The sequence below is a fragment of the Podarcis melisellensis genome (genome assembly GCF_964234715.1).
Source record: "Podarcis melisellensis genome assembly, chromosome: 1".
Taxonomy (NCBI): Eukaryota; Metazoa; Chordata; class Lepidosauria; order Squamata; family Lacertidae; genus Podarcis; species Podarcis melisellensis.
Genome location: NC_138528.1, coordinates 44,693,686 through 44,720,346, shown reverse-complemented (window position 1 = coordinate 44,720,346; position 26,661 = coordinate 44,693,686). Strand labels below are relative to the sequence as shown.

The 26,661-nt window shown below is 41.3% G+C and overlaps 1 protein-coding gene across 3 annotated transcripts; it reads left to right on the top strand.

Annotated features, from left to right (window-relative positions):
- Positions 1-1,331: 1,331 nt before the first annotated feature.
- Positions 1,332-26,661, top strand: DNAL1 (dynein axonemal light chain 1). Of its 3 annotated transcripts, XM_081890787.1 has the most exons (10): positions 1,332-2,003; positions 5,592-5,794; positions 6,339-6,791; positions 17,270-17,308; positions 20,117-20,226; positions 21,521-21,576; positions 22,930-22,985; positions 23,680-23,806; positions 24,408-24,554; positions 26,501-26,661. In XM_081890787.1, the coding sequence occupies exons 1-10, from the start codon at positions 1,427-1,429 to the stop codon at positions 26,551-26,553; spliced, it is 1,821 nt and encodes a 606-aa protein (XP_081746913.1). In that variant the 5' UTR covers positions 1,332-1,426; the 3' UTR covers positions 26,554-26,661. The 3 variants fall into 3 exon arrangements, with proteins under 3 accessions (XP_081746913.1, XP_081746911.1, XP_081746912.1); XM_081890785.1 differs by lacking the exons at positions 1,332-2,003; positions 5,592-5,794; positions 6,339-6,791 and adding exons at positions 14,480-14,629; positions 15,574-15,660; XM_081890786.1 differs by lacking the exons at positions 1,332-2,003; positions 5,592-5,794; positions 6,339-6,791 and adding exons at positions 14,807-14,828; positions 15,574-15,660.

Genomic DNA, 26,661 nt, shown 5'->3' with positions numbered 1-26,661 from the left:
ATTAGGTTACAACATTTGGATCTTTTGAGTTTAGAGAAAAAAGTGAGTAAGAGGTGAAAGTGGGTAGAGTAAAGTTTTTCTCCTCTCACTAGAACTTGGGGCTATCCAATAAAGCTGAACCTTGGAAGATTTAGGACAAACAGAAGAAAGCACTTCACACAGCATATAGTGAAAGTATGGACTTTGCTCCCACAAGAGGCAGTGATGGCTGCCAACTTGTGGTGGCTTTGAAGAGGATTAGACAGCTTCATGGAGGATAAGGCAACAAACCCCAATGGTTAAGTCCTACATTCAGTCAGAGGCAGCAGGAAACTGCAGCAGGAGAGAGAGCTCACATCCTGCTTACCGACTTCCCACAGGGATCTGGTTGGCCACTGTAAGAATAGGACACTGGAATAGACGGGTCACTGCCTTGATCCAGCAGGTCTATTTTTATATTATTATGTTCTCCATGAATTAGAAGAAAACATAAATCTCCAGCAAGTCTATAATTAATTCTACCCTTGAGCCTCTGTTAGGATATAAGTTTAAAGTTTGCAGCAGGAAATATTACAAAGTTGGAATTTCACGTGATGCCACATGCTGTATTTACTAGGCTAACCTGAGTCCAGGAAAACCCAGCCTGTGGCTGCTGTACCTCAGATTACCATGTTTATCACACAAATCTTAGTGAAGGAGAGGTGCTGCTTTTCTGTCAGGTTCCCCTGCTACTTTGAAACTCATTTCCTGTTAGTGATTGGAAGTGGTAGGAGCAGGGGTGCCAATTTGAAAAAATATTTTTTTGTGGGGGCAAGCAAGCACTGCCTTGCATAATCAATCACATGACGCGGTGCATGCACACTGTTTGAATGGCAATACCCATCAACTGGGAGGGGGCAGACCCCTCAAATATTTTATGGGGGGGTCTGAAGACCCCTCGGCCCCCAGTAGTCCTATGGGTAGGAGGCCTTCTCTCGCGTGTTCAGCTGCTCGCGAGTCAACTGTCTGTACAGTGCTACCTCGGGTTACATACGCTTCAGGTTACAGACTCCGCTAACCCAGAAATATTACCTCGGGTTAAGAACTTTGCTTCAGGATGAGAACAGAAATCGTGCTCTGGCGGCATGGCAGCAGCAGGAGGCCCCATTAGCTAAAGTGGTGCTTCAGGTTAAGAACAGTTTCAGGTTAAGTACGGACCTCCGGAACGAATTAAGTTCTTAACCTGAGGTACCACTGTACTTTGGCAGCGCCAGACACGCCAGCGACTTACAACTGCTCATTATGAAGCGTGCGGTCCGGGATCGATTGATGCTGCCTTTTGTGCTCCCACGTGGACTTCCAGGCAGAGCAGAAGTTGCAGATTGTGTCTCCTTCTCTCTGCTCCGCTCTCCGTTCGAGCAGCGCGCAGTCTGCAATAGGAAACGGGTCGGATTAGCAGCAGCCCATCATGTGGCGACGGGTCACAGCCAGAGCTTGGGACGTCTGCCTGGAGCACTTGGGGGGTGTGAGCCGCCCCTTCGGGAGGACCTCCCTCAAAAGCTGCGGCAGAAGAGGGGTCTCGACAGTCTCGGTTGACCCCGCTGCAGGCTTGGCAGATCAGCCCGCGAAGGTTTCGGTTTGGGGACTCCCGCCTCTGCAGGAAGTGACCCTAAGGGCGCTGGCGGTGAACGAGGAGGGCATCCTCTTTGATTCCTGTGCCCATTACCAGGCGGATGAGCAAGGGCAGCTCGATCTGTCCAAAGACCCCTCCAAGGGAGGAGACTACACGGGCTTGGAGCCCATGGGGTTGTTTTGGAGCCTCTCGCCTGCTGCAATGGAGAACCCCTACCAAAGGCTGGAGCCCAGAAAAGTGAAGGGTCCCTTGAAACTGGAGATGTCAGTGCACCAGGGCTACAGCCAGCCCGGTGCTATCCCTGGACAGGTGCTTGCCAAAACGAACGTGGAAAGGCGGTTCATTCTTCCCGAAGTGAGAAGGATTAGGGTGAAGGACGGTGCGGTGAGAGGGAGCTTGTTCCTTCCCCCAGGTGAGTTGGGTAGACTTGGCAGTGGGACGGGGCTCAGGCTGCTTATTTGTCCTGAGGGAACCTAGTTAACTCAAAAGTTGACAGTCACCTTGCTTTTGCAGTCCCAGACAGGCAGCAAAACAGGGTAATGATCAGATTCTTAGTGGGCAGCTATGCAAGGCTGGTGGGCTGTCTTCAGCTTGGCAGGGCACAAATAGGACAGGCCTTCAGTAGAGATGATAATATTCAAATGATAATATTCCAAAACAATAAGGGTTGCAACTAGCACACTTTTCCCAAAGAGTAGCTATCACTCATTTACCAGCAAGTAATTTCAGAAACAAATATTTAACGAGCCAGATTTAAACTTTGGCAATAATCATAGTGTATCTGCACTGAATTCAGCCAGAGCCACCAGTCCACAAATATGAATACTGTACATGTTTGCCATATGGGAAGATTTAATTACAAGACACATGATTCTATACATTGGTTTTTAAACAAATGCAAAAACAATAACCTTTTAACACTTGCTCAGCATTACCTCTAATGGTATTTGTTCTATCCATTGACTTTACACATAAGGTTACACATTCAGTGTTCAAATATATTACTTAATGTAACTTCTCCACTGAGACAATAGAGCGGTTGGTATAACAAGTTATTGATTTTGGTCATTAACATAGAAAGGGGTCCACATTTCTTGGAAGCTGCCTCTCTTTGTTATGCCTTTACTTGCTCTCCTGCATCCAGTGAGATGCTCAAATATTGCTGTATCCCAAATATTTACCCCCATATGTTCAGGGGTCTTTCAGACATGTTCATTCGTTGTTGAGCTATCACTAATCATGCTGCAGTCAGTAAGAAGCCTACTAATTCTCTGCGGTGCAGGGTGAAGCCCAAGTCTATGTCTAAAGATAGTAGGGCTAAGGCAGGATTTGGAGAAAGAGGTTGGCTTTTAACTGTGGATATAATGGAGAAGAATTTTTTCCTTCCCTCCTTGTCTGATTGTTCCTCCAGTTTCATAGATAAATCTTCAGTCGTTGTTTGTAAGAGTTGCATCTCAGACTGATTGGTTACAGCAAGATTGTGCGCATCGTTTGCTGTTTGAGAAATATCTGACAGTTGTTTAGATAGCATCTCTAATTTCTGCTCAGAAAGAACTAGGGCTGCTCCTCTGTCCAAGATTGGTGTCTACCTTCTTTTATTAATGTACTCATCTGAGTCTCTGTTCTCCCAGACTGTGGCAGATACTTTCCCGCCATTTGGTGCCCTCATATTGCCTTTGGTCATACCAGTGTCTGACGCCTCCTCTGAAGCCTCAGACAGGGTTCCTGCTATTTCTTCCTGAAGATCTAACCTCACAGATTTGCTTTTTGGTCCCTGTAGTCCCTGGATCATTACCTCGCTGGGGCTGTACAAAAGTTTGTGTTTAGATATTAGTAGGATCCACTCTGCTTAGATTTTGCCCTGAGGTGATGGAGACACAGAATTACTTCGCAGTTTAGCTTTCCAGCTAGCCACGCCTCCTGAATTTTACATTTAAAAATAATAATAACATAATTTAATAATTGTTTACATTGCATGTACCTGGAGGAGTGACTGAGTGAGGTGAAGGAGCTTGACTTCTTTAATTCATCTGCCTCAGTGATGTCCAAGATACCAGGTTGACTTGGCTTGGTGGGGAATACTTACTACTTGCATTTATTTAGTATCAACAATGGGTTATGTCCAACTAAGTTTTCTTCATAGAGTAGACCCATTGAAATTAATGAATAATTTGGTTCCATTAATCTCAATATGTCTACTCTGAGTTAAGGTTAGTTGGACACAACTCAGTGGGCTTAAAACTTAAAACTTATATTCATTTTGTTTATTTATCCCTTCAATTACTGGGGATTTTATAAAATATAAAATAATTAAACAAGTTATATTTAACACAGTACATTATGTGAACCTACAAGACTGCCTTATACCACATCATATAATTGGCACATCTAGCAGCTGTGTCAGCATTCACCAACTGTGGCCTTCCAAATGTTTTGGACTACAACTCCTAGCAGCTCCAGCTAACATAACCATGGTGGTTGGAACTGATGGGAATTGTAGTCCATAACATCTGGAGGACACCATGGAAATGGCTGTTCTCCAAAGTCTCAAGCAGATGTCTTTCCCAGCACAGCTGCCTGAGATCCCTGAAGATGCTGAAGATTGAACCTTGAACACAGTGGTATAAGTAACTGCCAGAGCTGAATGATCAAGCCCAGATGTGATGTTTTAATGTACCACTGGTGTACAAAAGGAGTTCTTAAATTATATCGTATGCCTGAGATTTCCCCTAACAACCTGATCCTATGCATGTAAGCTTCACTGTGTTCAATAGAATTTACTCAGGTAAGTGTCAATAGGACGACGGCCTTAATATCCTTTCTACAGCTTGAGGACCACAGCACTGCCTTTCAGAGGAGCAACAGAGCTGTCCTGACAATTTAGAGGAAAATGCACCATTCTCTGTGTGAGGTACTTAGCATTCGTACCAAACCTGTGTAATATCCTTTGTTAGAAATCTTTGGGGCTCACTATGTGAATTAGGGTTATCAATGGACTTGTAACTGAATGGAAAACTAAAGATGTGTAAGGTAATAAAGGGGAGAAATTGGAAATCAGGGGTGGAGTGAGGGGAAGTCTAGAAGGGATGAATAAGTAAGTAATTTGGATGTTAAATTGTTAAATTATTGAAAATAGAAAATTAAACATAAAAAACGGAAGAGTCCAATATATACAGGCCTGAACAATACTGGTATGACTACAGTATAATGTCACAATTTTGCTAAAATGAGTGCTGTAATACAGAATACAGATTCTTAACTATCTACTAACCTAGTGGTTGGTATTTGTAGTTTTTAAATACAGTCAGGAGGCCACTGAATAAGGAAAGAAATACAACATAAAATAATACTATCATAGGATGAAAATATAATACTGTTATTAAAGAGATTATTTTAACACAGAGGTCAAATAGTGGAAAACTTGCATCGCACTGTCCCACCAAATTTAATGGGGCTTACTTCTGAGTAGAAGGTAAAGGGATCCCTGAACATTAGGTCCAATCGTGGCCGACTCTGGGGTTGCGGTGCTCATCTCGCTTTATTGGCCGAGGGAGCCAGCGTACAGCCTCCGGGTCATGTGGCCAGCATGACTAAAGCCACTTCTGGCGAACCAGAGCAGCACACGGAAACACCATTTACCTTCCCACAGGAGCAGTACCTACGGTATTTATCTACTTGCACTTTGACGTGCTTTCAAACTGCTAAGTTGGCAGGAGCAGGGACCAAGCAATGGAAGCTCACTCCGTCATGGGGATTTGAACCACCAACCTTCTGATCGGCAAGTCCTAGGCTCTATGGTTTAACCCACAGCGCCACCCGCTAGAATTGCACTGCAAGTCATTCAAAGCATTTTCTCTTCTTCCTTTCTGAAAATGTGGTATCAGAGTTTTGTTGTATTTTGATAATAATGTAGTTTTAATAGTGTTATTCTGGTTAGCATTTTATGAACATTTCTTTCAGTGCTCTCTGCCCCAACAACATTGCTCTCTGCTTTCATTAGGAAATGGCCCCTTTCCAGGAGTGATAGATATGTTTGGTGATGAAGGTGGGTTAATTGAATACCGAGCCAGCCTTCTGGCTACTCATGGCTTTGCTGCTCTTTCCCTGCCATATTTTAATTTTGAGGATCTTCCCAAAATCATGGAGGATTTCCACCTTGAATACTTTGAAGAGGCAGCTAGGTTTCTGCTGCGCCATCCAAAGGTGAGTATGGTAAGGATTGTTTACCTATACATAAAGCTCCTTGCTCTCCTGCAGCTGAAAGAGTCTGTATGGACGACAGTTTTGAGAAAAACGGCACTTCATCCCTTGAGGAAATACCAATGTTTGCTTTCAGATCTTGTACTTGCTAGCTGAAGAAATCATGGGATCAGGTCAGATCAAATCATCTGGAAGAAGACTGGTTATATTGGGGTATGCTTTGGAGAAGGGATTAAAAAAACTATGTGCATGAGACGGAATAGATTATGCTCTTATTTTAAGAAATTAACAAATAGTTTTATTGTGAATATATTGTAAACCTAGTTTTCCAAGCTAATAAAATAACATTTTTTTAATGGGTTAGACTATTTGAATTGATATTTTGGTATCAGCTTTTAGGTTTGATGTATGTTGTTTTCTCAGAATAAGTTAATAATTTGGCAGGTTTCTCTATATATCAGGGATGCTCCACAACACAGACCTCTAACATGTGTTCTTTCTTCTCTTCCCCTCTACAATTCCCACTCGTGCTGTTTCATTCCTGAAGGTTAAAGGGCCAGGAATTGGTGTTATTGGGACTGGCAAAGGAGCAGAATTGGCATCTTCAATGATGACTTTCTTGCCAGAAGTAGTGGCTGCCGTCTGCATTTCTGGTTGCAGCTCCATCACAGCCACTGCCCTCCATTATGGCGCACTTACTTTGCCTGGGCTTTGCTTTAATATGAGCAGAGTCAGTATTTCAGAGAATGGTGTTTTCGACATTTACGAAGCCTTGGATGACCCAATGGACCCAGCTAATTCATGTAGTCGCATCCCCATAGAAAAAGCAGAAGGGCACTTCCTTTTTGTAGTCGGGGAAGAAGACCGCATTTGGAAGAGTTCTTTATATGCTGAGATAGCCACTGGGTGCCTGTGCCAACACGGGAAGGACAACTTTACACTCTTGAGTTACTCTGGAGCAGGCCATCAAATTAATCCAATATTTACCCCAGTTTGTCTGGTAGCCTTAGACCGTGTTTTAGGGGTGCCTATTCTGGGTGGCGGAGAGAGGAGAGCTCATGCCCATGCCCAAGAACATTCTTGGGGGAAGATTTTGGAGTTTCTGCAGTTCCACTTGAGATGATCACTCAAATAGCTGCACACCGGCAACCGAAATTGTGGGTAAATGTGCCGAAGGGCCTGAGGAGGAAGGAAAGACATGAAACATGTTGTATGGACCTAGCTGGATTAAATTATTATCTAAACTGATGACAAGGTAAGATTGGACTGATTCAGAGTGGAACAGCCAAAGGTGTATATGATAAAATGTGTTTGGGATGAAGAACTCTAACGATAAAAACATGCAGGTATATGAATTGGTTGAGGGTGTAAATATGAAGCTGTAAACCCTGGCCAGCTCTTTAAAGATCAAAGGTGGCAAACCATAGTGAATTTAAAGGTAAACAAACAAACTTGTTCTTCAAAACCAGCAAAAAAAATCTGCCATTTTGAAATCAAATATCCAGAATATGACTACTTTCTGCTATCTTGAAATTTCTGGAATAAGTCTACCGTTAGCAAACACAGCCAATGTTACTACTTGAAGACAAAGCCAAGAGGTCTTTAAAACATGGTCAGAAAAAGACTAGAGTCACACATAGCCTGACCTTCTAAGTTTAAAACGAAAACCATACTTGGCCATAATTTTCTTGGATGTCGTGTGGTATTGCTCTCTCCCTGATATGAAGCATAAAAAATGAGACTAGCATAAAGTAATGCAAATGAGGATTGCCATGGGACTGTACACTTCTTGTCTTAAACACTACTTTTTTCTACCTAACCTAATGGATTGGTCCATTAATGTTACTGCTTCATGAACCCCTTTAGTCAATAATGTTTTTATTTTTCTGATGTATTTTTAATTTTGTCCCGCTCCATCCTGTGTTGTTATTTACATTGCATTAAACTATCAGTGAAGTCAGAAGACAAATAATTAGAATCATAGAATCACAGAATTGTAGAGTTGGAAGGGACCCAACGGTCATCTAGTCAAAAGCTCTGCTGTGCAGGAATTACAGCTAATTAGTTTCCTATATTATTACAACAGGCAGAATTCTTTGCACAAAGTATTGGAGATTGCCAACCATAACAAAAATCAAATGAGTCAGAAAATCATGGGCTTTAGCAATTATGGCTAAACTGACTTTCTTTTTTTTTAAAAAAAGGACGGAGACAAAATAAAGTTTTACCAAAATGTGAGAAAATTGTTGATTATACTAAGAGATTGTTTAAAACCAATAAAGACCTATGGTTTTACAATGTATTTATATTTTGGGAAGTGAAATTTTGGAAAAAAAATATGTATGTCTGTTTTATTGTAAGACTATTACTCAAATTTGGAAATGTGAAGTCAGTTTTCCTTTGATTCCTTTTTTGAGTAGGAATAGATCAACAATTTCCTTATATTAGTATTATAATTATCAGATTCATGTCTAGAGTTTTGTTGTGCACTTGCTTATGATTAATGTTACTCCTTGTGATGTCACAGATTTAATTATTTTCTTTGATATTATAAATGTACGGAATGGAAGTATTGTGTTAATAAAAGAAAAGAAACATTAAAATGTATGCTAAGTCATGCAAAAATTGTTTTACAACTTTAAAAACATAAGCAAGTCACTTGAGACACTGTCTCATAAATGCAAATTATGGTAATTATAACAATAATAATAGTAGCAACAGAGAGAGATCAGACAGCCATTCGTCTGACATGTACACATAAATAATTTGTCTTGATCTTAGTCTGTTGTCTGTAGTTCATTGAGTTTAAAAACACACCGCCTGGGTATTTTTCTTTTATAAAGTATTATGTATTTAAATGTTGAATTTGTAAAATTACCATTTGCAGCATAACCCTTGCATAAATGGGGAATTTCTTGCATATGTACACACATATAGGATTGCATTCAATTAAGTTCAGTAAGTAAACTCACTAAGTTGGGCATATCCACAGCGACGTAGCTAGCCGCTCGGGTGCCCGGTGCGGAGTGTGCGTCCTGCAGCTGGGGGTGGGGTGAGCTGTCTGGAGCCTCTCCGCCCTCCCCCTCAGTTATAGGGTGGCTGAGGAAGAGGCAGTGAGTGGGCAGACACGACACAAGCCCCATGCTGCCATTTCAAGCAGCGAGGAGCCTGCAGGCGCCGAAGCCACCACATCACTCCCAGGAGAGACGCGTGGCTCGGGCACACTGCAGGCCCTGTAGTAAGTGCCGCCCCCCGTGGTGTGGCGCCCAGTGCCAGACGCGTTCCGTACGTTTCTTGACTGAACTAAAAAGGTTTGTGAGCCCAGTTTTTTTAAAAAATGCCTATTTTTGTCATCCCCGCAGTGATGACACCCAGGGTAGCCCACACCCACCGCACACCCCTTCCTCCGCCACTGCATATCCATTGACTTACCCTGAGTAGAACTAACAATAGATGCAACCCATTATTGTTTAATTTAATCAATATATGATATACAGTGGTACCTTGGGTTACATACGCTTCAGGTTACATACGCTTCAGGTTACAGACTCCGCTAACCCAGAAATAGTGCTTCAGGTTAAGAACTTTGCTTCAGGATGAGAACAGAAATTGTGCTCCAGCGCAATTTGTGCGCAGCAGCAACAGGAGGCCCCATTAGCTAAAGTGGTGCTTCAGGTTAAGAACAGTTTCAGGTTAAGAACGGACCTCCAGAACGAATTAAGTACTTAACCCGAGGTACCACTGTAATGCAGGTGGCGCTGTGGGTAAAACCTCAGTGCCTAGGGCTTGCCGATCGTACGATCGGCGGTTCGATTCCCCGTGGCGGGGTGAGCTCCCGTCTTTCAGTCCCAGCTCCTGCCCACCTAGCAGTTCGAAAGCACCCCTAAGTGCAAGTAGATAAATAGGTACCGCTTTATAGCGGGAAGCTAAACGGCGTTCCGTGTGCTGCGCTGGTGCTGGCTCGCCAGAGCAGCTTCGTCACACTGGCCACGTGACCCGGAAGTGTCTCCGGACAGTGCTGGCCCCCGGCCTCTTAAGCGAGATGGGCGCACAACCCTAGAGTCGGACACAACTGGCCCGTACGGGCAGGGGTACCTTTACCCTTTACCCTTACCACTGTAATATATATAAAAGAGTGTATAGCCTTTGTTGTTGGCATCCGTCTGTCTCAGGAGTCAATGGTGTGTACTTTGGGGGTGATGTCAAACCTCTGAAGAATCACAGCGCCTGAAGTGTTTTCCTTCTCCTAGATGGGCTACCTTCCCAGCTGAACAAGCCCCATCTGCCCCTCATTTCCCTCTACAGAATGTGCAGTAACTGCCTTGACCAGTGGACTCACTATTGGTCTCATCTGCTCAATCCACTGCAGCCTGTCTTTGTATGCAAAAGAAGTTTTTAACTCACTGAGGGTTTCAAACCTGTATCTTCTGCCAGAATAAGAGTTTACAAATGACTTAACAATACAGTGGTATCTCGGGTTAAGTACTTAATTCATTCCGGAGGTCTGTTCTTAACTTGAAACTGTTCTTAACCTGAAGCACCACTTTAGCTAATGGGGTCTCCTGCTGCCGCCACGCCGCCAGAGCACAATTTCTGTTTTCATCCTGAAGCAAAGTTCTTAACCTGAGGTAATATTTCTGTGTTAGCGGAGTCTGTAACCTGAAGCGTATGTAACCCGAGGTACCACTGTACAATCTTACATTTATGTGGTACTATAATATCTAGTAATATCTGCAGCACTTTCCAAAATGTAGTAAACACTGGACAGGATTAAAAAAAAAAAATCTGGAGGATAATGACAACTTTAACCAGTGCTTTTCTTCTAGACAAAGGGGTGCCAGTACTGCGTACCCTTGAGTAACCCCCAAGAGAGAAAAAGCACTGGCTTTAACATAATCCATTCTGAATACTGTAAAGAGTTTCCATTGCTGGCCTGTTAAGTTCATCTGAAGCACAGCTCTCTTGTAAGCAGCTCTCTTGAGCATTAATCAGGGTTGACTGGTTATGTTAACAATAACAGTTAATATGAACGGATGGTGATGATGATGATCTAGCCAATATGAAATAATGGAAGCGATGGGGCCATGACACAGAAGGTGATGACTATTCAAGACAACACTGAAGATTAGTTGGAAACATCAAATATATATATATTTGATATTTCCAACTAATCTTCAGTGTTGTCTTGAATAGTCGTCACCTTCTGTGTGTGTGTGTGTGTGTGTGTGTGTGTATATATATATATATATATTTGCTTTCGTAGATTTTCACGGGTACAGGAATGCAGGTTTGGGTGTCCTCGGGTGTCTTCCCGTGTAAAAGTTGGGGTGTCTAGGCGACGTTTCGACGAGGTCTCACTCGTCATCTTCAGGCTGGTGTTTTCGGCTTCTTGTTACTGGAACAGAGCAGGATCTCAGTGTTTGAGTTCCTATAAATACTGTTGAGGGGGTGTGGTGTATAGCCTCCAATGTTCTGGGCAGAGAGGAAGTTCCCAGGCTAGTGTGCCTTTTCTTCTTTTGTTCCTTAATTACTTGAGGGATATCTTGAGTGATTTCTTGAGTGATATCCTGAGTACCACTTAGGTGGGTCATTAGGTGTGGATTAGTTGCTAAAGTCTTTGTGTCTTGACCTCTTGAACTTTGTGAAGAGTTTTTCTGAGAAGATGGCTGTACTGCACTTAGTTGTGCTCTGGCTTGGCTTCGTGTATAGGGGCGAGCTGTGGTTTTGTGGCCTGTGTCAGCCAGATCTGTGTAGGGATTGCAGGGGGGTGCAGCATCCGGAGGTGCCACCATGGTTTGGCTACTGGATGGTGTCTGTAATTTATCTGTGGAGAGGGTCTGGGTTTGGGTCTGGTGTGGTTGATTGGTGATAGCGTTCTGTGTGCCTCTGGATCTGGTGTCAGTTTTTGTGGGGAGGGCTAATTTCCAGATGTCTGGCAAGCGGGATGTGTCGTCACGCTTGTTCATGTTGTGAGGGTGTTTCTCTATCTCGATGGCTTCCATGATTATTCTCTTGTGGTGATGTTCCATGTTAAAGAGCAATTTGGAATCTGCAAAATTAATTTCGTGTCCTGTTTCTTTCATGTGTTGGAAAAGAGAGGAAGTTTTTTCTTCTTTTTTGACGGCATTCTTGTGTTCTGCGATACGTGCATTTATTCGTCTGTTTGTTTGTCCAATGTACGTGGCTGGGCAGACTTTGCAGGGTATTTCATAGACCCCTTGGTTTTCCAACTGGATTTTATCCTTGGGGTTTCTGAGGATATTGGCTATTTTTTGGTTGGTGCAAAAGGCTGTTTTGATATTGTGTTTATGGAGGATTTTGCTAATTTTATCTGTAGTGCCCTTGATATAAGGAAGGAGGGCCATGCCATTGTTTTCTTCTGTGTCTTGGTTTTTGGGGGGTGTTTCTTTTTGGATTAGCTTCGTAACCCTGTTTTGCTGGTATCCATTGGCAATTAACACATTTGAGAGATTCTGTAACTCAGTTGTCAAGTGGTCTTTGTCAGCCAGGCGTTTGGTTCTGGAGATGAGAGTCTTGGCTACGGAGTTTATTTGTGCAGGGTGGTGGTGTGATTGTGCATGTAAGTAGCGGTTGGTGTGTGTTTTTTTCCGGTAGATAGTGTGTCCTAGGGAGCCATCAGGTTTTTTGTAGATTAGGACGTCAAGGAAGGGAAGTTGGTTGTTGGCTTCTATTTCCATAGTGAATTGTATTTTGGGGTGTAGGCTGTTGAGATGTGTGAGGAAGCTATCCAGTTTTTCCTTCCCGTGTGGCCAAATTACAATAGCCAATATCCTCAGAAACCCCAAGGATAAAATCCAGTTGGAAAACCAAGGGGTCTATGAAATACCCTGCAAAGTCTGCCCAGCCACGTACATTGGACAAACAAACAGACGAATAAATGCACGTATCGCAGAACACAAGAATGCCGTCAAAAAAGAAGAAAAAACTTCCTCTCTTTTCCAACACATGAAAGAAACAGGACACGAAATTAATTTTGCAGATTCCAAATTGCTCTTTAACATGGAACATCACCACAAGAGAATAATCATGGAAGCCATCGAGATAGAGAAACACCCTCACAACATGAACAAGCGTGACGACACATCCCGCTTGCCAGACATCTGGAAATTAGCCCTCCCCACAAAAACTGACACCAGATCCAGAGGCACACAGAACGCCATCACCAATCAACCACACCAGACCCAAACCCAGACCCTCTCCACAGATAAATTACAGACACCATCCAGTAGCCAAACCATGGTGGCACCTCCGGATGCTGCACCCCCCTGCAATCCCTACACAGATCTGGCTGACACAGGCCACAAAACCACAGCTCGCCCCTATACACGAAGCCAAGCCAGAGCACAACTAAGTGCAGTACAGCCATCTTCTCAGAAAAACTCTTCACAAAGTTCAAGAGGTCAAGACACAAAGACTTTAGCAACTAATCCACACCTAATGACCCACCTAAGTGGTACTCAGGATATCACTCAAGAAATCACTCAAGATATCCCTCAAGTAATTAAGGAACAAAAGAAGAAAAGGCACACTAGCCTGGGAACTTCCTCTCTGCCCAGAACATTGGAGGCTATACACCACACCCCCTCAACAGTATTTATAGGAACTCAAACACTGAGATCCTGCTCTGTTCCAGTAACAAGAAGCCGAAAGCACCAGCCTGAAGATGACGAGTGAGACCTCGTCGAAACGTCGCCTAGACACCCCAACTTTTACACGGGAAGACACCCGAGGACACCAAAACCTGCATTCCTGTACCCGTGAAAATCTACGAAAGCATATATATATATATATATATATACACACATATATATATAGTACTGCCACACTTTTCTGCAAGCGACCCATGGCTGTTGAAGGGTACTTTTTAAAATGCTGCAACGGAAGCCACCTTTGCCTGGCTGTGGTCAATACCTGCTGCCAACTCTTTTGGCTGTCGGGGAAAGGATCACACCACTTGAGATACGCCCTCGGTTTTCAGAAAAGTTGAATTACAGTACTTTAATCCGACACCTTGCCAACAAAGGTTTATAGTTAAAGCTATGGTTTTCCCAGTAGTGATGTAAGGAAGTGAGAGCTGGACCATAAAGAAGGCTGAGCGCCGAAGAATTGATGCTTTTGAATTATGGTGCTGGAGGAGACTCTTGAGAGTCCCATGGACTGCAAGAAGATCAAACGCATCCATTCTTAAGGAAATCAGCCCTGAGTGCTCACTGGAAGGGCAAATCCTGAAGCCGAGACTCCAATACTCTGGCCACCTCATGAGAAGAGAAGACTCCCTGGAAAAGGCCCTGATGTTGGGAAAGATGGAGGGCACAAGGAGAAGGGGACGGCAGGGGACGAGATGGTTGGACAGCGTTCTCGAAGCTACCAGCATGAGTTTGACCAAACTGCGGGAGGCAGAGGAAGACAGGAGTGCCTGGCGTGCTCTGGTCCACGGGGTCACAAAGAGTCGGACACGGCTAAATGACTAAACAACAACAACAATCCGACCCCTCCAAAGGCAGTATCTAATCTCCCTTGTACAGACAGGCGTGGACACACAACAAACAACACCGGAAACCAGGGGGCGTCAGATCTCTTAGCGACCTTTCTACCTCCTCCCCGTTTCTATGGTCCTTTCGAAGAGTTCCGGAATCGAAGCCGTTCTATTTTTTTCAGGTGAGTCTCTATGATCCCAACTGTTGACTTCACCCTTCTTCCCAGAGGCGTCCGCCCCGGCCCTCTTCTCCCTCCCTCCCTGCAGGTGAGCATGCGCACGGGCTTGGCGTGCCATAGCAACCGGAGCGGCAGACGGTAGCAACCAGAATCATAATAATGGTAAGTCGGCTCGAGAGCTGCAACCGGAGTAGGAAAGGAGGCCGGCGGGGAGTGGGGGGGGGAAGGCGACTGGACGCGCGGTAGTTGGGCTGAGGCAAAGAAGGCGGAGGGAACCGCCATGGTTTTGCGCAGGGAAGACCCCCGCGGGGGACGGGCTGGAGGACAACGGGAACAGGCTCTCCCCCCCGTCTCTGTTTGTGTATGGCGGGGAGAGAGCTGCTGGCCGCGGTTTTTGGGAGGAGGAGAAGGGACGGTGGCTGTCGAGGGAGGAGGAACGTGCCCGGCCTGAGGGAACAGAGTTCTTGGCTCAGGGGCTGGAGAGAGGAGCCTTTTGGGGATGCCCGAGGGACCTGTGCGTGGTGTGAGGCGGGTCTGTGGAGCAGGGGATGCTCGAGGGTGTGCCTTGAAAAGTTCAGGGGAGGGAATGGTTCTTCCAGCCTTCGTGCAAATTGAAACAGGGAGGCCGGGGTGTATGTGTGTCTCACGGAGAGATGGTTCTTTCCTTCAGTGTTTTCACCCCCCTCACATTGTGTGTCAGGCAAACCAGTTCCTGCCCCTCGTCTGCAGCGTGCAATAAGGTTTCATGAGCCAGCGCTCACTTGGTTCATCTGATGCATGAAGTGGTGGTCTCGACAGAAAAAAAATATATACAGTATATAGTGAGTATAGAAAGATATACTGCGAGCGTCAAAAGTTTCTTTTTAGTGAGTGCAAGGGATAACTGTTGTGTCACACAGCACAGATTAAGGCGAGTTTTACTTAAGAGTAGACAATGTATTTGAATCGCTGTAATCACTCTTAAAAAATCTATATAAATGGTAGCTATTGTTAATAAAAGAACCATAAGCCAACATAGGACCTTTTTCATTTGTCTTTCATTTGGAGATTATCCCTATGGTGATTGAAGCTCATCCTAACACTTAGGGGTGGTTGTTTTTTTGTAGGAAGGCTGCTCATTTGAAGAGAGATCAACATAAATTGTTCTTCATCAAGGAGTTGTCTGAGTATCGGAAGTCGCCTTCAGTAGAATGGTAAATAAATACTTTTGAGATTGGCACAAATTGAATCTGAGCTAAAAGTTGACATTCACGTGAATTTTTAAAAGAATTTTCAGTATGATAAATTCCATGACATAATGCATGTATTGTTTATACTTAAATTTTCTGCTTTGGGCTGTGGAGTTTTTCATTTTACTGTAAAGTAGTTGTGGACAAAAGGTAGATCAGGATCTACTGGAGTATCTCTGAGTAATTTGCTGCACAGGGCTCCCCCCCCCCTAATTCCCAAGTATCACAACAATAGCAACAACCAAATGACTTATCCCATCTAAATGCTGAAATGAAGGAAAGTAACTAGGTGTGGAAAGACTGTGACCGCAGTTTAGTATTGATACTGATAACAAATTCCCAGATTCAGAGGCACCCTTGATTCTCACTGTGTGTCTTTTGCATCTGGATCTGGTTGGTAGATTTTAGGATATAAGAAAGAAACAAATTAGATCTGTTACGTCTGTGCTCTGCCTATCTCTGTAAAGCTGTAAAGTATCTCTTTTGGTTGGGTACTCTTTCAGGCAACTAAGAGCCTGAATCTATCTTGGGTTTAAAAATAAAAGCAAAATACCTAAAACTGTATCAAAAGCAAAGCAGAGCCTTTAAAAGCCCCATAAGCCCCTTTCATGCAGCACTGCCCTGCTTAAAGCTTCAATGTAAGAAAAACAATGCTCATGTTTTATAGAGAAGACGTGACACACATAGCTGTGCTGATCCTGCCAGTTGGTAGCATTTGAATTTGCTGATTATGTGACAACTGTGACAGAAGGTTTTTTTAAAAAAAAAAATACTGAACTAATATTTGGTGTTATGTTGCTAATGAGACTTTTCTTTGTTTGGTATAAAAATATCTAAGAATATATGTGACTGAAGATTATAACACAATCCAGATAGCTTTATGTTAATGCTGGTACAGAAATAATTGTACAGTACTTTTAAAGTCATTTTAAAACAAACAAACAAAAAATATCTTCAAATGGGGGGATTAAATATTTTAGAATTCAATTTTCTACCCCACCCTTTTTATAATCTTAAGATTCAGCTAATGCTGAACAAAATTTGCAGACTTTAATAGACTAGTGAAATGAATTAACTAATACTGTAATACAGTACTGATGTGTGGGAAACACCATTTCATTTGCTATGGTATAGGCTGTACAGTTGTACTGATACTTTCCTTCGTGTACCAAAGTTGTTGACAAATTTAAAGTAGTACTTTCCTTCCAATTTATATCCAAGTTACCAAAGTTTAACCTATTACTTCAAATCCAATAATAAGCAAATGGAATTGTCAGCTGCAATTACTGCTACTGTGTCCTTTAAACCTGGTTCTTCCCTTTTTGCTTTGATATAATGAGGAATAGCCAATATTTCCAAATAAGATGAAAATTTGTGTTGTCTTAACACATTCACTTACTTTGATTACATATTAAATCATTCATTGAACTTCCCTCATGCCTTGACAAGGATGTCTTTATAATATAGTACAGTATGTCTATGTATTTAAATATAACTGATCAAAGCAAAACAAAATTAACTAGTTGACTTCCTGAATTAATTAAAATGTATTTCCATACTCTTTTTTTGTTAGGCAAAAGCAACTACTATTAAGGAAGCTCTAGCCAGATGGGTAAGTAGATTTGTTGTGCTTATGTAGTTGTGTGGATTTCCTTTGTTAAGAATAAGTTTTTGTCATTTTTCTTGTAATGATGTAGAAATAGCATTTTGCAAGGAATGGAATGGAATACCTCTGTACAAAAGGTTGTATATTTTTAGCTCACTGAAGTTCTTTTTTTAAAAAAAATTGAGCTGCTATATACTGCTACTACTAATGCTGGTTAATATTTATATAACTTCAGCAATGTGCAGACACTGATGTGTGCACAAACTTTACATAGTCAGTGCTTGAGTGCTTAGTATCTACATTAGATGGGCAAGATGCAGAAGCAGGATAGAAATCAAGATTTCATAGAATTTTAGGGTTGGAAGGGACCCCAAGGGTCATCTAGTCCAACCTTCTGCAGTGCAGGAATCTCAACTAATGCGTTCATGATAGATATCCAACTTCCACTTCAGATACCGGTACCTTTTAATTGAATAACTTTTAAAAGAAATGCCTGAAGTAACTGATATTATGGTTTGAAGTCTTGTTTATTCTGTTACATTTTACTCCAAGAAGACCCATTTATCCTAAATAGAACCCAGTAACCCATGTATGTACAAAATATTTTTTTTAAATGTAATCACATCGAGATCCCAAGATAAAATTTTGAAATCATAAATACAACTTTAGGGGAATTTATATCACTGATTTTTTAAAAGCACGTTTAACATTTTTAAACTTTGGAGCTTAACTTTAAATTTTAAAGTAAGTTCATAATGTGTCATGTCATATTAAAACCCATGAAGTTCTGAAGAGATTTGTAGTTTTAGTTTTGAAATACTGCATCTTAATTCTGGGCTGAACTTTTAAGGTTTTGTGTAGCCAAAATTGTCTATTTTTTGAAATTTCAAGCCCTCAAACTGAAAAACAGGATGAGATAAAATAAAATCTGAGATCAGGGATCTTCTTTAATACTGTTTTTAGGAAACTGAAAGCAATATAAAATAGTACAGTAAAAGGCATTGGATCACATGACATGGAATGACCCAACAGAGGAAAAGCTAAGAGTGATAGGTAGGTTTGGGAAAGGTTTTTCTGAAGAAGGAGGAAATGAAAGCTGTTTGATTAATAGGGGCATGCATATCCAAGGATAAGACACAACATGATAAAAAGCATTGAAGGAGGTCAAAGGCAGGATAGAATGAAAGTGCTTGATAGGCCTTGCCAGCTTTATTTTGAGAGGATGGTCTCAGCCTACCTAGTTATTATTGGGATCTCAGTATTAAACTCTTCACTTTTGATAAGTTAGTAGAGCATAGTAGAAATGTTTATAAAATTAACCCTCAATTTATTTTCAAATATTATTTTAATAAAAAGGTTACATTATTATACAGTGTTACTACAGCATGCTCCAGAACACCTAAGTTTTATTGTCATACTGTATCATTGTTTGATTTGTCCCTTTTTCTGAAAATGATAGTCTGCAGGGAGCTACATGACCTGGTGAAGAATAGTGGGGGAGAAGAGAAGGGAGACAAGGGAATGAGCTGAGACTTAGTCAAGGGCAGGGAGGTAGAAAGCTTTAAAATCAGGGATTATAAGCTTGTGGTTGGTGCGGGGTGTAAAGGCTGATGTAATTAGGGAAGATATGTTTGCTTCAGTCCCCTACTTAGGTATTTGATGGATCTTCTGCCAGCTGTCCTGCCTTTCTCATACAATTAGCCTTTCAGTCTAATTACCAGGAAGTCATTCCCTTTTTCAAGTAAACAAACAGGACATGTGCAAACACACTTCATAAAGAAAATGTTCTAAATTTGTAGATTTAAATTAATTTTATCAATTATTTCTCTTATTTTCCCTTTTAAATTAACTACTACTAGTTTTTTTCACATTTTGTTAGTACAATTTAGCATTTATTCAGTACAGACAGAATAGTAACAATCAGCATTACAACTAGATTTGGAAGATGCTTGATATACACTCATTCACCATTATGCAGGATGCCAGTTAACAATGTAAAGATCTAGTTTTTCCTGATATTAAATGGCTGGTGAGTAGAAAGGGCAGTCAGGAAATGGAGTAGTTTGTTTGTTGTCTTCAAATTACTGTTGTAACGGAACATGACACAAATCAGACATGGGGCACTGGGTTGTATGTACCACTTGTCTGAACTACCATGAGTATGACCATGTTCTTACATTAAGTGAAGTGCATATTTAAATATCTGAGTCAAAGACAAAATGATTAGAATAATGTCTTCTCTGATTGGATAGGCAAAAAAATAGACTAGGTGGAATATAGGAGCTCCGGCATCATTTTGAGAAGAAATGATTACAGTTTTATATTAAGAAAATGTTGCCCCTTCTGTTAAAACTTTTTGTGATACTCCTTTGTAAATTCACAATTTAGTCAGAGGAGTTCTTACAATCACTAAATACAAGGCCAGGAAGCTTTTCATTCCTATCCAAGTGTAATTTGCTCATGACAATTTGTTTCTGTTGGGGTTCAACCAAGGCCCTGATTGCTCTTGAGTGCAGTACCTTAAACAGTAATGAATTAGTGGTGACAATACACACAGCCATATTTTGGACCAGTGATATCCCTAACTCAGTGCAATCAATTTTTCATAGATTGTGTAAAGAAACTGCATTCCAGACTGAGAAAAAAAGCATTTTACCACATATTCAAGGTTGCATGAACAATTCTCAGTCAATATTAACTATAGCTTTAGTGCAAGTTATTATGCAGCTGAATAGCCACAATAGACTAAATTGAACATTCATAATTATATACTGAATAGGATGTCTTCCTCTATCTGTTTCTCTTTTTAATTAGGAAGAAAAAAATGGTCAGAAGCCGTCGGAGGCCAAAGAAGTGAAACTTTATGCCCAGATTCCCCCTATAGAGAAAATGGATGCATCTCTTTCCACTCTAGTTAGCTGCGAGTACGTTCTGTATATTGGTGGGAGCCACTTTAAGTTATTTCAGCCTTCTTTGCTTCTGCTTTTTTGTTTTAATTTAGTGTTCATTTTTTAAAAGCAATTTTCATATTTCTTGACTTGTTAATTGTTATGTTTGGATGTCACACAAAACTATGACACCCTCTCTTCCCAGGTGCTTCCTCCTATGTGCCTGGGAAGAGGAGTTTGGAAATTTTACTTTTGCTTTTGGTTAACCACAGCTTGTGTCATTCTAACTACTGTGTTTGCCTAAACATTGTGGCATCTAAACTATGATTAACATTAACAATTGTTAGTTTTTAAATAACTCAGCTTCAGAAATCAGGATTTGGTGTTGGCTTGTTTTAAATTAACCATAATTCTTTTTTTAAACCCATATTATTTTAACAAATGGGGACCCAGGTGGCGCTGTGGGTTAAACCACAGAGCCTAGGACTTGCTGATCAGAAGGTCGGCAGTTCGAATCCCTGCGATGGGGTGAGCTCCCGTTGCTCGGTCCCAGCTCCTGCCAACCTAGCAGTTCGAAAGCACAAAGTGTAAGTAGATAAATAGGTACCCCTCCAGCAAGAAGGTAAACAGCGTTTCCGTGCGCTGCTCTGGTTCGCCAGAAGTGGCTTAGTCATGCTGGCCACATGACCCGGAAGCTGTCTGCGGACAAACACCAGCTCCCTCGGCCAATAAAGCGAGATGAGCGTCGCAACCCCAGAGTTGGTCACGACTGGACCTAATGGTCAGGGGTCCCTTTACCTTTACCTTTATTTTAACAAATAGTAACAAAAATAAATATTGTTGTGCAGCACAAAATATTATGCAGCATTTAACATCTGTAGCAACTCCCACATTCTTCTCTAACAAGATACAGTACTGACAATATTTGATGGTCACTTTAGTTGCATGACACTAGAAACTGTGGTTAACCAGAACTTGAAGCCAAATTTGAATATCTGGAGGACCATGAGTTCTCCATCTGTAACATAGACAGTAAAAAAAAAGCACATATAAAAACATAGGCCAAGATTCCACATCAGCGGAAGCCCTAATCGAGGACTTCTGCTTGCACAATGGTCAATGTTCCCCTTCTCTTCCCCCAGTGCCCCCAGAAATAGGCTTTCTGGGATTCAGGAGAACCCCTTGAACAGAGAATGAGGGTGGGGGGGTGTTCTTCCTTCTGGGAAGTCAAAATGTAGTATTCTGAGCAATTGTTATTTGTAAAAAAACCACTACTTTGGTAATTTAAGTGTTCTTCATGTACAATTTCTGGATTTGTCCCCCATTTTAGAAAGCTGTCCTTATCTACAAACTGCATTGAAAAAATTGCCAACTTGAATGGGTTAAGTAAGTAATATGTGTTTTTTGAAGCTGCTTCATTATATGTACCTTCACTTATTTCATACTTTGAGTCTGTTCAGATCCTCCTCCTGCTGCAAATTTTTATGAGCACTGGAATTGGCAGCAGGACTCAGCTTTGAGTTCACCACCCACCTTCCTAGAAGGTTTCATCCGTATCAGGATATCTTGAGTATAGTATATATTGTAGGATCAGGGAGATCATATTTTTTTCAAAATAGCATTTGAGCAGACACCAAGTTTACATTTACTGACTGATTTTAAACAATTGATACCATCTTTAAAAAAGAGGAATTTGGCATTAATTTTTCTCATTGACTACAGCAGAAAACAGATAATTTGAAAATCAAGATTTCACTTGAAAATTGATATAAGCAGTAGAGTGTTAGGAAGCATTGAATAATTATGTTTGATTGCTGATTTGATGATGAAAATCTGCATGCCATGATTTGGATTGTGAGTGACTTCTAACCCCCCTTAACACGCATGCATGTGTATGCATGTACACACCAGAGAAGGGAACCACTTCCTTGGTATAGGTCCCACTGAGGAATGTGTGTGGATATCTCAAACACATGGACAGGTATATTCTAGGTTCATGTTATACTTGTAAGCTGCTGCTTTTTTAGTTCTATGAGCAAAATTCATCAACGCTGTTGCATCCGTTTGTATCTGATCACCAAGCGCAGGTTAAGACAGTAATATTGCCAGGAGCATTGAGGAAGGGAGACACTATTAAGCAGTTGTTTCCAATATATTCAGACACCTCATTCATTATGCTTTTTGCTGCTTTGGACTACTATGGCTGCTTTGGAAAACATCTCACATAGTGATTCTAAACACATGGGTGAGATGCTGGATGTCTATAAGCTCCATCCATATGAATTATTAATAATCCATATGATTATTGTTTTCTTATGATAGGGGAGGGGTGCAGTGAAACTCAGCTCCCTGAATGACCAGACTATAGAAGACTGACTGACTCTCTGTATGGTTAGAGCAGGATTATGGAACTTGTGCCACTGCAAATTCTGTTCCAATCCAGTACCCATTAGCCCCATCTAGCATGGGCAGTGGTTAGGGATGATGAGAGTTATAATCCGAAATACCTTCGGATGGCCACAGATTCCTCAGTCCTGGGTTAGAGCATCCATGCAGGATAGTTTCAAACTGTGTCCATTCAGTGAGTGGCTATCTGTTTCCATTCTTTGACTACACACTTTTCCCTTTGACACAGCTGGATCAATAAAAGATAGCTCCTTGGCATTGGCTTCTATGAAGTTTCCACATAACTTAAATAACTAGCACTGTAGAAAAATACCTGCTTTGTTTCCATTGCAGAAAACTTACGGATATTGTCACTGGGAAGAAACAACGTAAAGAATCTGAATGGACTGGTAAGTAACCCTCTTAAGACGACAGCTGCTTATACTACTGCAGAGTAGTTTGCCATATGTTACTGTGCAAGGATATGATGCTAACACTGTTCAAAAATATAGTAGATGCAGGAACATCATCAATACTTGTAGCAGCTGTGCAAATTTCCCACCAATAAGGAAAACTCCCCTAGTAACTGTGCAGATAAAGCACCTTTGGCACAGCCTTCTGCCAACACTTCACCCATTCCATTTCCCAGATCATGACCAGTTTTCAGTGATGAGGAACAACAGTTGAATGATCTAGCCCAGTGGTTACATATCGCAGTAGGAATCTGGAGATGTAAATTCAATTTATCCTCTTGATGGATGTTGCCTGTTCTCTGCAAGACTTACTTTTATACTTAATGAGATGGCTAAGGAACTAGTCATCTAATGTGCAGGTATCTGCAAACAGTTCTGTGTCTTCTTTCATGTCCAGATGTCTGGAATACAATTCTCCTCTGTCTTGATGTCAAGGCTGAAGGTCTTGGCTTCTCTCTGAATTACGATGTTGTCCTCTTGTTGGCTTGTCTCAGCTTGCAGCCTGCTAGTGGGGAAGTAGGGACTCCAGAGGAAAACTTTTATTTCTTTGATGTGCTCATACATACATACATACATACATGATAATAGGAAAATGCAGAGCATTCTTTTCTGAAGCAATATCATCTTTCAGGAGGCAGTTGGGGATACTTTAGAGGAGCTGTGGATCTCATACAACCTGATTGAGAAATTGAAAGGGCTCCATGTGATGAAGAAGCTGAGGATTCTCTACATGTCAAATAATCTGGTAAAAGATTGGGGTAAGCCAGAGTTGTTTCTCAATAAATATATTGGTAATTTATAAAGAGTTCATAGCAGGTAACTTATGTTGGTAAACGAGTTGATTCCTAAAGTTGTAAGTATGTGTGTCTATGTGTAGTTATTTTTGACAGTGTATATAGCCTGACCTTCAGCAATTCTATTCCCAAGGTAGTTAACAAATCATATTAAATTATATTAGGGGGTGGGGAATGAAATCATGCATTGATGAAAACAGCAGAACAGTAAAGGCATAAAATCACAATAAAAGAAGTTCAAATTCAGCTAAGATTTTAAAAGACGGGTTGGGGAACAAACTGCCTGGTGCTGAAAAGACATACAACTTGGTGGCAGGTGAATTTCCACCAAGGCAGGTAATCACAATGGGAAAGGCCCTTTCTCTGGTAGCCACCCATCTGACTGAAGGACTGGGCACCTGAAGAAGAGCCTTCAAGGATGGCCTTAGCATGCAGGCAGGTTTATGTGGGACCTGGCAGTCTGGGTCCCACATCTGCAGTCTTCTGGTCTTGAGAGGAGTCTTCATACAACTCTGAGGTTTCTGTGTTCTTCATAACACAACTTTGTTTCCTTCTGTGGTTGCAGCAGAGTTTCAGAGGCTGGCAGAGTTGCCATTACTGGAGGATCTGGTGTTTGTAGGTAATCCACTGGAAGAGAAATATTCCGCTGATTCGCAGAGTGCCTGGGTTGAGGAAGCAACGAAACGAGTGCCCAAACTCAAGAAACTTGATGGTGAGAGCTGGGTAGGAGCAGGGTGGCTTTTAGCAGATGAGAAAAGCAAAGTAGAAGAAGAATCTTTAGTTGCATCAGCCACTAGCCATAGAAATAAAATAAAATAAAATAAAGTGAACTGAAGATAGGTTTGCAAATAGGGTGCCATTGTGTCAAAATGACTAGGTGGAAAATAATCATACCATGGACAAAATTTCCTTATCGTGACAATTTTCTCTGTCGCTCGATATCATTATTATTTGCTTTACTGAAGCTCAGTGTTAAAAACATGACAATCTTGCAATACTAAGGGTAGTAGACCGGTGGGGTTTAAATTTAGCCAAATGTCCTACACCAAGTCTGTAATTCAACAGAGGGGAGATTAGCATCCAAGCACAGTGAAGCATTTGGAACACAGAATGGAACAGAAAAAGAATTGCCTTAGGAGCTTAGATTGAACAGCTTCTGTAGATCCAAGGTGTGCACCTGTCCAAATCTGAGCCCCATATAATAACTGTGCTAAGGGTTTAGCTGTAAACACTTCAAGTGCTGATTGTATGTGAACGCCACCTTTTGTATGGAAAAAGCGTGTCAGAATTTTGGCACTTTGAGAAGCTTTTTCCTTTGTATATTTCTAATGTGCTCCCCATGACCCTGTTGACTGAAAATTAAAGCCAAGGTATTTAAAGACTGATTACCCATATACCATCTACGGGCCTATAGTTTCTTGAAAACACCATGACTTTAGTTTTCTTGTAATTCACAGCCAGATGTTCTCTTTGGCAGTATCCTGAGAATGCTCTCATCAATCTTTTTAGGTCCACTTTTATGTGAGATAAAAGTATTGCATCATCTGCGTTTAGGGGCATGATACTCTGGGGATGTTAACCTCTGGACAATATCATTTAAATAGAAATTAAACAGTGTGGGAGCTAGGATACAACCCTGCTTAACTCCCTTTGTGGCTGGTATGCATCCTGTGAGCTACCCATTTGAAGGGCAATGCAATTTCAGCACAGTGTTTTTATATAGACATTTAATCAAGAACAATAATCTTTTATCTATACTTGAAGAGTTCATCTTACTTGAGAGATTGAATCAAATGCAGCTTTTAAATCAATGAAAGCTGCATATAGCACACCACTTGGTTTCTTAACATACTTATCTATAAAATGGGCTAGTACAAAGCAATGGTCTATAGCGGATCTGCTTTGTCTAAATCGTGCTTGCTCTTCAGCAAGAATAGCTTCATCAGTTAAACAAGCAAAGTATTAACTCATCATTTCCCCATTAAATATATTTTGGTAAAGATTTGAATTCTTTTCTGTCCAGAATTTCTGTATATTGGGTGGTTAATATAATGGTATCTTAATTTTTTAAGAAAACAGACCCATATATATATTTTCTGTCAGTGCTTTAAAATATCTATTTTGCTATGTAGCCCAAATTATCCAGTATTCCCTAGAGAATGGCAGTTAATACATCACCTTGAAAAATTATATTGTTCACATATTTCCATTTTCCAATCAGATACAAATATTGGGTTCAGGCAACAAATTGTAGGTGGACTATGGTGTATTGCTCAGACAATAGAAAATGCCTTGGAAAAGGCTTTTCTGGGCTTCTGGAACAATTTGTAGTCAGCCCAGGGAAAGGAGGCAGTTATTAAGCATGCTAGAATCACTGTGTTTTTCTTCCATTAGATGGTGATGGTGGAATTGAAGCTTTCTCATTGGAAACTGTTTCTCACTTGTATTCTTTCACTTCAGTCCTTTAATATCTGTGCTCCTAGAATACTATGATATTCCACAGGTGCATTGATCAGTCCATTTTCCTAAGTGCTTAATTGCTGGCATGTTATTAAGTCAGGCCTGGGCAGCAGTTTTAGTTAGTTTTATTGTTTGCACTGTTTCTCTCTCGAGTTTTAGTTAAAAGCATGTTTAACGGTTCTCCACTCTCATTTTTAGGTATTCCAGTTATTAAGCAAGAAGAAGGGGAAGAAGGGGAAAACCCAGCGTGACTTTTTTCTTGTTCCCTATTAAATTATTGCTGTAGCTCCAGCTCTATACAGTATGTGAAACTTTTGTATAAATATGTCTTTGAAGAAAATCTTGGACAACATTTTAAA

What these genes read in the sequence shown, in the direction of transcription:
- DNAL1 (XM_081890787.1), top strand. Translation starts at nt 1,427, where the DNA reads ATGTGGCGACGGGTCACAGCCAGAGCTTGGGACGTCTGCCTGGAGCAC. An exon ending in TATTTACCCCAGTTTGTCTG is followed by an intron (nt 6,792 to 17,269) that starts GTAGCCTTAGAC and finishes TTTTTTTGTTAG; the next exon opens with GCAAAAGCAACTACTATTAA. An exon ending in CAAACTCAAGAAACTTGATG is followed by an intron (nt 24,555 to 26,500) that starts GTGAGAGCTGGG and finishes TCTCATTTTTAG; the next exon opens with GTATTCCAGTTATTAAGCAA.